General features: G+C 39.5%; 1 protein-coding gene across 2 annotated transcripts in view; it reads right to left on the bottom strand.

The window, feature by feature from the left end:
- Positions 1 to 12,373, bottom strand: part of TOGARAM1 (TOG array regulator of axonemal microtubules 1) — a 62,611-nt gene extending 50,238 nt beyond the window's left edge. For both annotated transcript variants that reach the window (XM_084793711.1, XM_084793710.1), the window contains exons 1-2: positions 10,119 to 12,373; positions 1,902 to 2,058 (exon numbers count right to left, since the gene is read on the bottom strand). In XM_084793711.1, coding sequence (XP_084649837.1) covers positions 1,902 to 2,058; positions 10,119 to 12,170 — 2,209 coding nt within the window. In that variant the 5' untranslated portion in view covers positions 12,171 to 12,373. The remainder of the gene's footprint in view (positions 1 to 1,901; positions 2,059 to 10,118) is intronic.
- Between the last annotated feature and the right edge of the window lie 13 nt (positions 12,374 to 12,386).

Below are 12,386 nucleotides of genomic sequence, written 5' to 3' on the forward strand. Positions count from 1 at the left end.
CTTACAACTAATCACATTTTCCAATAACAAATGTAATCTTTTTCTTGCTTGGCTCATTTTTCAGGCCAGCCCCCTACCCCTGCCACACACAGACACACACATACACACATGAAAATAAGAGGAATTCTGCTTTACACAGCTCAAAGAGCACTCAGGAGACAGAGGCAGAGACAGGAAGATCGCTGTGAGCTCAAGGCCAGCCTGGTCGGCACAGTAAGTTCCTCTGCCTCCCAAGTGCTGGGATTGAAGGTATACGCTTCCACATCCAGCTGAATACCTATGTTCTATGGCAAGCACACAATTAAACTCTTTCCAATTTCTCTGGCAGAGGTTCTTACTTTATTTTTTACTTTCCTTTTCTCACTCTATGTAAGAAATCTACCAGAAAATCATGTCAGCTTTACCTATGACATGTATTCAGAGTCCAATCACTTTTCACTACATTCATTGTATGCAGGTTAAAGCCTCTATAAACCTTAGCCAGGATTATGACAAGGAACTCAATCAATTCTCCTTCTTTTGCCCTTTGTCCTCCTTTTACCTGTTTTAAAAATAACATCCAAAATGAGCCTGGAAGATATAAGGCAAGTGATAGCACTTCTTTACAATTCTCAGAATAAAATAATTCATTCAGTAGTGTAAGTGGCCTGAAAGATGAGGCCTCCATGATCTCTGTCATTTCAGCTTTTCAGCCTTCATTCATGCCTCAGTTATTCTGCCCTGAAATCATTTGCTCTTCTCTTTTCACATCTACTAATTTTCTTCAAATATTCACCTCCTGAATAGAGCTGCCTTTTAGTCATACAGTTTAAAATATTCCTATTCTTCTTCTGTATCACTCTAACCTACCATGTCTTTAAACCAACTTAATATTTGCTTCCCTTCTCAACTCGAATTGAAACTTTTCTGTTGTTTTGTTTTTGAGACAGGATTTCACTGTGTAGCCATGGCTGGCCAGAAACCGTCTTTGTATACCAGGCTGGCCAGGAGCTCATAGAGATCTATCTGTCTCTTCCTCCTGAATACTAGCATTAAAGGTGTGCACCACTATTGGGAGTTGGTCTGATGCTATCTACATATTTTAATGCTAATTACTGACCCCCAAGATCTGGTTGCTTCCCAGACAGACACATTCTCACATAACTATCCTTCTTATATAAATCTTGCTTCACTTAATTTAAAGTGATTGGTTAATAAAAATGCTGAAGCTTAGAATTAGGCATAAGAAAGAGGGGCGGAGTTTGGGGTTGGTAGACTGGGGTCAAGGGACCACAAGGCAGGGGAGACAGAGAGGATGGACTAGGAGGTAAGGCCAGACAGAGCCCAGCAAGCAGCATGGGTTGTATAGCTTAGAGGGTTAAAATCTGCCCACCTTTAGAGCTTTAACTTGTAAAATAAATCAGTCTCTCTGTGTCAATTATTTTGGAAGCTAGCGGGGCTAAAGAAAACTTGCTTAATTAGATAAACTCTTACATACCACCATATCCAACATAGAATACAAGTATTTTTGGCATTCTTATGCCTTTCTTGAAAACTAGACTCCCAGTATTAAGAAAAATATCTGATATGTAGTGATGCTCAAAATATATCAGTGGTTTATTAAGTAACCATAACCTACATTACTAACAGTCTTCAGTGAAAGGACCTATGATCTCATGATATGGTTCTGTCAAAGTGTTTGCTTTTTATCCAATCTTCAATAAGTTTCATTATTTATATATAATATATACTAATATATCATACATAAAAATAAATACATAGATAAAAATATATAGTAATTTATTAAACCTGCCTTGTCTGTTAGATTATATATACTTTCTACAAGCCCGCAAATAAATCATGAAGTTTAGAGAAATCTTTAACTTAGGTCAACACACCTATTATTCCAAACATTTACTTACCAGCACCACATATAGGAATTGAATCTGAGTTAAAATCCCGACTACTCTGCAATAAGTTTCTTGAAGGTCTTTTTATGCTAAAACACAAATCATCATTGACTGGCATTCCTTGAGAGGGCTTTAATTTTGGAGATGGGATGAGATCATGAGCTGAAAACTGAGAAGAAAGTAAAGTTAGCAAATTTTTACTAAGTCTTCTAAGTAATAAATAATTTAGATCTAACCACCAAACTCAGATAATACAAAAGCATTACTGAGTATGTAATATAAACACTTATCACTATGACACACTCACAGTCTTTCTTTTATTATAGTTCAGTTGTTTTCTTTACCTTTCTACACTAGGTATTTGACAATTAAAGAGAAGGCAACACAGTAATAAAGGATGAAACGAAGGGGCTGGATAGACGGCTCAGAAGTTAAAGGCACTAAATGTTCTTCCAGCACCCACATGGCAGCTCATAAACTGCCTATAACCCCAACATCTGACACTCTCACATAGACAGCCATGTGGGCAAAATACCAATACATATAAAATGAAAAAAGTAAATGAATATTAAAAACTTTTTTAAAAAAAGAATGAAAACACAAAGTAAAAAAATATGTGACTCAGCAGTATAAGCTCTACTCTAAAGCATTTTCAGCATCAGGCAATGAGCAACTGAAGATCACTAGACAAACAAGTACCCTACACTTCCCACAGAGGTAAAGCCATTACTAATACTCTGCTACCCAAATATAATTACCATGAATAGACAGGTAAAGTATGCTACAGCCAGGCTCTGGTTACAACCCCTTAATTAGGGGCTAGAGGTGTACTCAGTGATAAAACATGTGCTCACAAGCATGTGAGAAACCTGACTAGCAACAAACAAAAACCCAAGTACATTACACACACACACACACACACATACACACACACACAATTTGATGGTTTCCAGGTTCTTTCTCATAAACATCACATGAGCCATAAGTGATAAAAGTTCTTCAAAATTCAGTGTTATGATTTCTACAATTGATTATGGCAATAGTAAAAGTATCAAATGGAATTAAACAAAAAGCCAATGAGAGTGAACTTATAATTGAACATTTCAAAGAAGATACATTAACAGATAAAATAGTAGGTAACCCAGTACATATTCTTTGGTGTATAGTCAATTTTACATTATATTTGCTTTGCAATTAATTTCAATTTTTTAAAAAATCCATTCTCTCCTATTATCTTTCCAACTCTAATGACTCTTCTACATTCAGGTTAACATTCTTTTCTTTAGCTTCCACACCAGAAAGAGCAGGCATGCAGGTCTCTATTTCTAAGTAACATAATTTTCATGGCTTTTATAAACATTAAAAATAAAATTTATCATATTTAAAGAATTCTAAAAATTTAAAAAGAAAACCATTTATTGGTGATCATCCACCATTTATACAAACAACTTTAAGTTGTTCATGATTTTCACAAGGTGGCATAATACTAATAAAGTGAGTTTCTTAGCCATCACGCCTGTAAGCTGGGTGCACCGGTGTTTCACATCCACAAGGATCTAGATAATTTTGAGATTCATCCACAATCACATACCCATGATCACTGCAGACCAAAATGCCTGTAACTCCAGTGCTGTCGGGGGGTGGGGGGGTGGGGGGGAAGCAACAAGAGAATTTTTTAAGACTGCTGGCTGTCAGTCTAACTCCAGGTTCAGAGACCCTATGTGAAGGAAATGAGGGACAGCGATAGAGTAGCATAGCAGATACCTCCTATGTACACACAGCACATACCACATACACAAAAGAGCACATTTTAAAAGGAGCTGTCAGTAAAACAAAAAGTAAAACCTAACCTTATATATTTTCTACAAGAAAACAACTTTAAAATATACTAATATATACATATGAAGTAAAAAAGATAAAGAGATACCATGCTAATTATGAATAAAAAGAAAGCAGGCATGGGGCTAGAGAGATGGCTCAGTAGTTATGAGCATTGGCTGGTTGTTCTTCCAGTGGACAATGGTTAGATCTCTAGCATATACTGGGCAGATCACAACTGTCTGTAACTCCAGTATCAGAGGATCCAACACCGCCTTTTTCTGGCTACCAGGAACACTATATGCTCCTGTGTAGGTGATATACGGACATACATAAAGTTAAAATACTAGTACAAATAAAATTAAAAATTAAACAAAATCAGGCATGACTGAGTAATTTTAGACAAAGTGAACTTAGGAGCAAGAAAAATTATTAGCCATAAAAGGAATGCCAATACTCCAAGAAAATATCATCATTTTAATAACAATATAGCGTCAAGTTACATGATAGAAAAACAAGCAGAACTGTGAAAAAATAAATGAATCCACTATTATAGTTGGAGACTTCATCACCCCTTCATCATCAGAAATAGACAGATCCATTTGGAGAAAAATAGAAAGGACAATTTAGCTCAACAACTTAAATGAACTGGATATAATCAACAATTATAGATAATTTGATCTAGTAACAGATTAGGTATTCTCAGGCTTACATTCATCATCAACATTAGACAATATTCTGGGCTAAGGAGATAGCAAGCAGGTATAGTACCCGCTGCACAAGCATGAGGACCTGTGTTCAGATGCCCTGCTGGGTGCAGTGTCTGTAACTCTAGTGAGAAATGGGTGGGGCACAAACAGGCTGATCCCTGGGGCTTGCTGAAGAATCCTTAAGCTTCAGATTCAATAAGAAACTCCACCTCAAAACCTTCTGTTTTGGCAGAGGAAGGCACTCAATCTCAACCTCTGCCTTTCACATCCTCTCTTGAGCAAGTACACTCTCATGCACACACACAAGCAGAACGAAACTACATTCTAGGCCACAAAACACACCAAGAAACTTAAAACATGCCAATACAAAAGCTGTTCTGAAACTGCAAAGACTTTAAGCTAGAAATCAGCAACAAAGAGACAACACCAAAAAAACCTCTAGTACTTGGAAATTAAACAATATAACTGTAAGTTACACATGTTAAAGAAGCAACATTAAGTGAGATTTAAGCAAATTTCAAACCAGCAAGACAGCTCATCAGGAAAAGGCACTGGAACCAAACCTGATGACCAGAGTTCAGTGCCACAACCCACATGGAGCAAGAAGAGAACCAACTCGTTCAAGTTGTCCTATGGCTTTCATATATGCATATGGCACAAATGCTTCCCACCTCCCTCAAGTAAATAAAACATAAACAAGAACAAGTTAAAATAAGAGCAAGCAGAGGGGAAAATAATTATAAATAGCACAGAGATGGCAGTAGTGGCCCGCACCTTTAATCCCAGCACTCAGGAAGCAGAGGCAGGTGGATTTCTGTGAGTTCTAGGCCAGCCTGGTCTACAATGCTAGTCCAGAACAGCCAGGGCAACACAGAGAGACCCTGTCTTGAAAAACCAACAAACAAAGCAAAACAAACTAAAATAGCAATGAAATCAGGAAATCAAGACAGATACGTCACAAAACAAAAGCCTAGCTTTTTAAAAAGATCAGTAAAACTGGTAAGCTTTTGGTTAAACTAAAAATAGAAGACACACATTTCTAACAGCAAAAATGAAAGAAAAGCACATAAATCATGTCAATAGTAGGATCAAAGATAATTTGACTAGGTCTATCTCTAAATTCTTTAAATAATCACTTTCCAAAACAGAAAGCAGTAGGCTCAGCTGTGTTCACTAATGCAATCTATTAAACATTTGCAGAAGAAAGTGTGTCACTTTTCTACTAATCTTACTTAGAAGACAGGTACTTCTTACCTCATTCTATGAGGCTGGCAAATATGCTACATGAGTTCAATTTCCATGAACTTATAAAAAAGCAAGTGTGCAAATAACAAAAGACAGTGTTTGCCAAGGGATGGGGAGGGGAGGAGGATAAGCATTCATAGCGCAGAGGCTAGCTATGTGTGGCAGTTAAACTATTCTTCATGTTACCACAAGGGTGGATCCCATGCACACACAGACATACTTGCCAAAACCTAATAGACTAAGCAACACAGGAGGGAAGCCTAATGTAAAGGATGAGCTTTTTGGTTCTCCTTACTGTGCTTTCACTGACTCCACAATCACATTGTGCTATCAGTGATGAACTGGATGTTCTGGAGCAGGCTATTAAGTGTGTGGGCAGAGCTATTCACAAACCACCTGCATGTTTTAGTTAGTGTAGCCATCACCCTAATTATGCTCTAAAAACAAGCTGTAATAACAATAATAATACACAATACTTTTAAAAAGCTGCACATTTAAAAATGTGTATATATTTACTCCATGCCTTCCTTTTAGTGTATTTCTACAAGTATTTCTAGGTACATATTTATAACTTGATTTCCGCAGAAAATTTCAGTTTCACAATTTTCATATATGAATTAATCTATATGGGTATTTCAGAAATGAGCTTATTTCATGATTTCTCTTGTTATGATCAGCACCAAATCTTTTTTTGGGGGGGTAGTCTTTTGTTGTTGTTGTTGTTTAGTGTTAATTATTTATTTACTTTATATCCCAACGGCAGCTTCCCCTCCTACCTCTCCTCCAAGTACTACCCTCTCATCTCCCCTCCTGCCCTTCTTCTCAGAAAAGGGGGGCCCTCCCATGGATGTGAACTAACCTTGGCATATCAAGTTGCAGTAAGATTAGGCACATCTTCTACTGAGGCTAGACAAGGCAGCCCAGTTAGGGGAAAGGGATCCAAAGGCAGTGTGGTCAGAGACAGCCCCTGCTCCTGCTTTAGGAGCATTTATAGAAAATCAACTACTATCAGTTAAATGTTTAGAATATATGGCAATAATCATATAAACAGACTATCTAAGTCTGGAAACTATTTCCAAAACAACCTACACATTTTGGAATTGGAAGGGCAGAGTACTGGCCTGGCAACTACATGCCCGAGTTCAATTCTTAGTACAAAATGAATTAAACAGAAAAGACGAAACTGGAGATACAGCTTAATAAAGTGCTTACCTAGTTGTTAAGACCCTGGGTTCAACCTAGCACAAGAAATAAAAAACTAAGCTGGGCATGGTGGTCCACACCTTGAATTTTGATCCTTGCAATGCTAAGCAACACCTTAATACCACGTTATGAGCAGAAATAACCTCTTCTCTACAGTATACTAGGCTGCTAAGCTATGATGTTCAATAAGCTAGGCATAATAAATGCATTCTGATTTATGACATTTTTCAAGTTATGATGAGTTTTCTGGGGCATAAACCTACCATAAGGAGCATCTGTATTTTCCCCGCCAAAAGAATACATTTATTCAAAGTTTTTGTTGGTTGTTAGCTTTCTGCTTTTATTTCATGTTTGTGGTGCTGGAGAGGACCCCATGCTAGGCAAGCACTCTGCCACTGAACTACATCTCCAATCCTTTGAAAAGTTTTAATATAAAATTTGGTGTGTTAATTCAAAATATAAAAATAACTATGGAGCTAGACATAATGGCACACACATTTATCTCCAGCACTCAAAAGGCAGATCTCTGTGAATTTGAGGCCATCCTGTTCTACACAGTGAGTTTCACGATAGCCAGAGCTACATAGTGAGACCCTGTCATGAGGGGAGTGGGGAATCAAAACCAAAATACAACACAACAAAAAGAAGAGGAAGCCATCTCTATTTACAAGGCACTTTGGCCTTCACTCCTTTGTTAGGTACGATACAACACATGATGTTGGAAGCTAGGCTTCTGTTACAAAAGAAGGGAGACCAAATATGGAATAAACAAAAATAGCAAAGAACCTGCACAACCCAATTCAATTCAAGATACTCATAGGAACTCATTAAAAAAAAAAAAAAAAAAGAAAAGAAAAAAAAGAAAAAGAAAAAGAAAGAAAAAGAGAAAAAGATACTTCTAGGTTTCATCCACTGAAAGGACCGATCTATAATAGCAAAAATTAACAATGAGTGAAAACATACACAGAATTTTGTTCTGAAATACTACTCTACTGTATTGGTAATATTAGGATCCTGGGGGGGGGGGCGATCAGATGATTCCAAGTATGAAACATGAAAAAAATCATTTAAGTCTTAGTATTGTATCTTAAGTTAAGAAAATACCCAAACACTGGTCATGCCCAAAACTCACAGGAGCCAGCCATCGGTCAAACATGGAATAATTTAGCATCAAATATCTTAGTTTGATGGCCAAAACAAAATAAACTCAATAGTATTTTGGAAAGTTTTTGGTCCATATTGCTTTGTGTGGGCACATATATAAATTAAATTAAACCTTACAGGTCTTTTGATTATATATTGTGACTTCTGGTTTTGTGTTTTTAATGGTATTTCTGTATGTTTGAGTGTTTCTTGTGCTTTTTCTTTGGCTTTTTCCCCCGTTTGTTTATTTTTATCCTATTCTGGTTTGTTTGTTTATCTGTTGTTGTTGTTTTTTCCCTTTCTTTCTTTTTTTTCTGAGACAGGGATTCTCTGTGTAGCCTTGGCTATCCTGGAATCGCTTTTGAGGCCAGGCTAGCCTCGAACTCAGGGAGATCTGCCTGCCTCTGCCTCTCCAAGTGCTGAGTGGGATTACAGGTGAGCACCACAGTGTCTAGCAGCTTGTTGTTTGGTTTTGAGTTGCCTGTTTGTTTTCTAATGGGAGGAAGACAATGGACTTAGGTGGGGGTAGGGGAGAAGAGGATCTAGAAGGAGTTGGGGGAGGAGAAAACTATAGTCAGAGTATATGGCATGGAAAAAACTATTTTCAATAAAATTTTGAATTATAATTAAAAAAAACTAATCTGGGGTTAGAAAGAAGGCTCAGCAGTTTAGAACTCTTGTGGTTCTTACAGAGGACAGAGTTTGATCCTCAGCACCTACACCAGGCCCATTACAGAACACACAGACACACACAGAGACGCATACACACACACACACACACACACACACACACACACACACAGAGAGAGAGAGAGAGAGAGAGAGAGAGAGAGAGAGAGAGAGAGATCTTTAAAAAGAAGGAAAACACTATTTTTAATAGCATAAATTAAAGATTGATATAATTATTACACACAGAAAAATATTTTGGGTAACAAATATAGAGGAAATGCTTTTGTCTTTAATTACACTCTTTGTACCCCCCAATGTAATAACTAATACAAATAAAAATACTCACTGGATATCAAAAGCAATGAGTAAAATGTTGAGGTATATGTATGGTCTCAACATAACTTCTACAGTAAAGGGAAAATATACTTTTATAGTGGATCTAGTCACTTTATCAAACAATAAAATGAGGCTTCACTCAAGGTAGAACAACCCCACTGTACTGTATCCATTCCTTAGGCAACATATTTGCTAGTAGTTTTTAACCTGAGTCTAATCATACAGAAACAATCAGATAAATTTGTAATGTGATACTCCACAAAACAATTACCCCAGCCTTCCTGAGGAAAAGGGGCCTGCCATAAAAACAAAAACAAAAGCAAAAAAACATACAAACCCACAAACAAGTAGGGACACAATAGATAAAAAGACAATATTCACACCAAACATGACTGGATCTGGGATAATAAAAGTAAAATTAAAAATGTAAAACACATTTGGGGACAAATGGAAAATTTTAAATAAAATGAATATATATTAATTGATACTATTAGTATTCTGAAGCACAATAACAACTTATTTTAGAAGATATATATCAAAATATAAAGAAATGAAATCCAAAACATGTGCAAATTACCATCAAATGGTTCATAAAATATGTAACAAAAAATATGGCAAGATGTTAACCAGCAACTACAGATGAAGTATGAGTATCGACTGCACTCTGAATTTACATGTAGATTTGTAAATTTTAAAATAAAAACTTTGCAGAGACATGAATCTGAGTTAATTTTGTTTTTGTTTTTGTTTTTTTCTAGTGGAATTAGGTATTCCACACCATTCTATTTCTATCCTAGCACTTAACAAACATGTGAATTCCCAGTTTACAACTTTCTCCAGAAACCAATTAGAAAGGGAGCTTAGTTCTTTATCTGGTACCTACTAGGTGTTCAGTGTTTGTTTGAATGAGGTGACATGATTAAATCAATAACTCATAACTGAAACCCATTTATTGGCCATACGACATTGTACCTTAATTTAATCAAGGAACTCATTAAATGAACTGACATAACCTGTATCATTATAATGGATGTTCATATCTACACTTAATTCAAAACTTTTATTGTGAATTCTTTCACTTTCAACTAAAGAAAATTAAGCATACCTGCTCTGTATCTTTACTGTCCTTGGAATTGGAGGTCTGGTTTTCTCCCGTGACTCCAGTCTGTTCATTTTCCCACGGTAACTTATTTTTCCCTTTTCCAGCACTTAATACCCTTCGGGTACAGATAGTTGGACTGTAGGATCCATACAGTCGCATGCTGTCCCTTGTGTGGTCACCACAGTAACAGTGTGCACTCTGAGTCCTGTTACCAGACATAAGCCAGTCTGTATCTGCTCCATGTGCCAAATGGCTTGACCTACCCTGGGCAGAAGACGGCATGAGTACTGCATACTCCACAAATCCCTGTTCTGTTAGCCGCGGAAGAGTTTTTCTGGCCAATCTGGCCTGTACAGCATTCATCACTCCATCTCCATTATCCTGCAACTCAACAGTATCTACGGCTTTAAAAAGGGCATTGGTTTTACCTGAGCCCATTGATGATGCCAAAACAGCAAAGGCTTCTAGGGCTGCCTGGCGTACCCTTCGCTTGCTATCTACGAGAGCTGGAGCAAGATCAAACGACAGTTTGGGTAAGTCAAAATCCTCACTGGGATACGTGAGGAGGGAGCAGATGCAAATGTTCACTACTTCCTCTCTTACTCTGGAATGCTTGTGCTTCAGGTTTTCCAGGAGCAAGCAAAGCACCTGCTGAGGACCTACTTCTTTCATTAGCTTTAGAAAGATTTTCATGTATTCCTGCTTGATGACCAGCTTGTTGTCTGCCAGCACTTTCACCGAAGCTGCTATCACTGGTCCCAAGAACTGTTGCACCTGCTCTCCCAGGCGAATAACCAGTAAATGCAGAACTTGAAGTGTACCATGGACCACTTTGAAATTGGAATCATCCAGCAAATTATACAATAAGCTAATAAAGCCGACAAGACTAGGATGAGGAATAGAACTTGGGTTAAAATTTCCAAGCAACTGCTTCAGTTCTTCAACAGCCTGAGTCCTGTTCTTATAGTCTTCCTGATCCAGCAATCTTGCATGCAGCTCCTGAGGAATAATCCCAAATTTGAGATTGCTATTGGAAAGAGTCACTACACAAGGGGCAGCATCTTCGGAAAACCCGGAGGCTTCTAGCTCCAAATAATAAGGAACCTGACTTCCAAACTGGGACTCGAGGCGGCGATTGTAGTGCCTCCTCAACGCAGAGGGCAAACGAGAGATGTAGGATTGAAACCTCTCTTGACCAAGTCGTTCTCCAATTTGTTGAAGCGTCGAGAACGCTGTCTCAGATTCTTCGTCCATCTCCTGATCGCCAAGCTTTCGGGCCAGAGATATTATTACCTCAGTGAGATCCAAGCCCAGCAACAAATCCTCAGGAGTAAGTAAGATAGGGAGCAACAGCGCAGTGGATGCTCGAAGTCGGGCGTCTGGACTTTCCAGGCCTTGTATAAGCGTTCTCAGTACCTGTCCAGAACTACGCCTCAGGCAAATATGCAGGATCTGCAGCGCATCTTTCCGCAGGGCAGGGTTATCTTCTCGTAACGAGACAACTAGCTGAGGCAAAAGCGCTAAACTAAAGGCCTCTTCCAGCTGACCCGCCTCCCCCTGACCCCGAAGAACATCCGAGAGAAGCTGCAAGCAGAGTCTCTTCTCATCACTCCCGCCTTCCACAAGCACTCGGCCCAGCGCCCGATACAAGGCTTCCTTGCGGCGGGGAAAGCCAAGCCGGCCGCCCCGCCGCGGCAAGGCAGCCTGTAAAGCCTGCAACGCCTCGGAAGGATCCGGTGCGGTGCGCAGGAGTTGAAGAAGCCGAGTCTCCTCCTCGTCTCCTCCCGACAGCCCACTCCCAGGCCCCGACCAGCTACTTGAGATGGCCTCCGCCGGCAACAGGAGGGTCGAAGCCAGAGGCGACGGCGTCGAGGGGCAGGAACCATGATCCCCGGCCGCCCCACGGCAGTAGTAGTTTTTCTCGCCTCTCATTGTGCCCCCAGCTCGACGACCATCAGTCCCTGGGGCGGAAGGACGACCGCGGCTCAGGAGGCGACAGGAACCAGGGGTTGCAAGGGGCGGCAGCAGGAGCAGCTCGGATGGGGCGGCCGCCATGGAGGGTCGTCAGGTAGAGACGGCTGGAGGGAACCATTGCCGTCTTGGAAGGGCTGGATAAAGTCCAGCCTTCCAGCTCCTCTCCAAGGCCCGAGTTGCAGAGGAAGAGAAGGAATGGCTCCGGTCAGCAGCTGTCAGGCCGCTCGGGCCTTCGACTCCCCCGGAGCCAGCCTCCGGCAAAATGGCCCCCGCCTGAGCCCCGGACCCCACCACCGC

Source organism: Acomys minous, assembly GCF_964271855.1.
Source record: "Acomys minous genome assembly, chromosome: 8".
Taxonomy (NCBI): Eukaryota; Metazoa; Chordata; class Mammalia; order Rodentia; family Muridae; genus Acomys; species Acomys minous.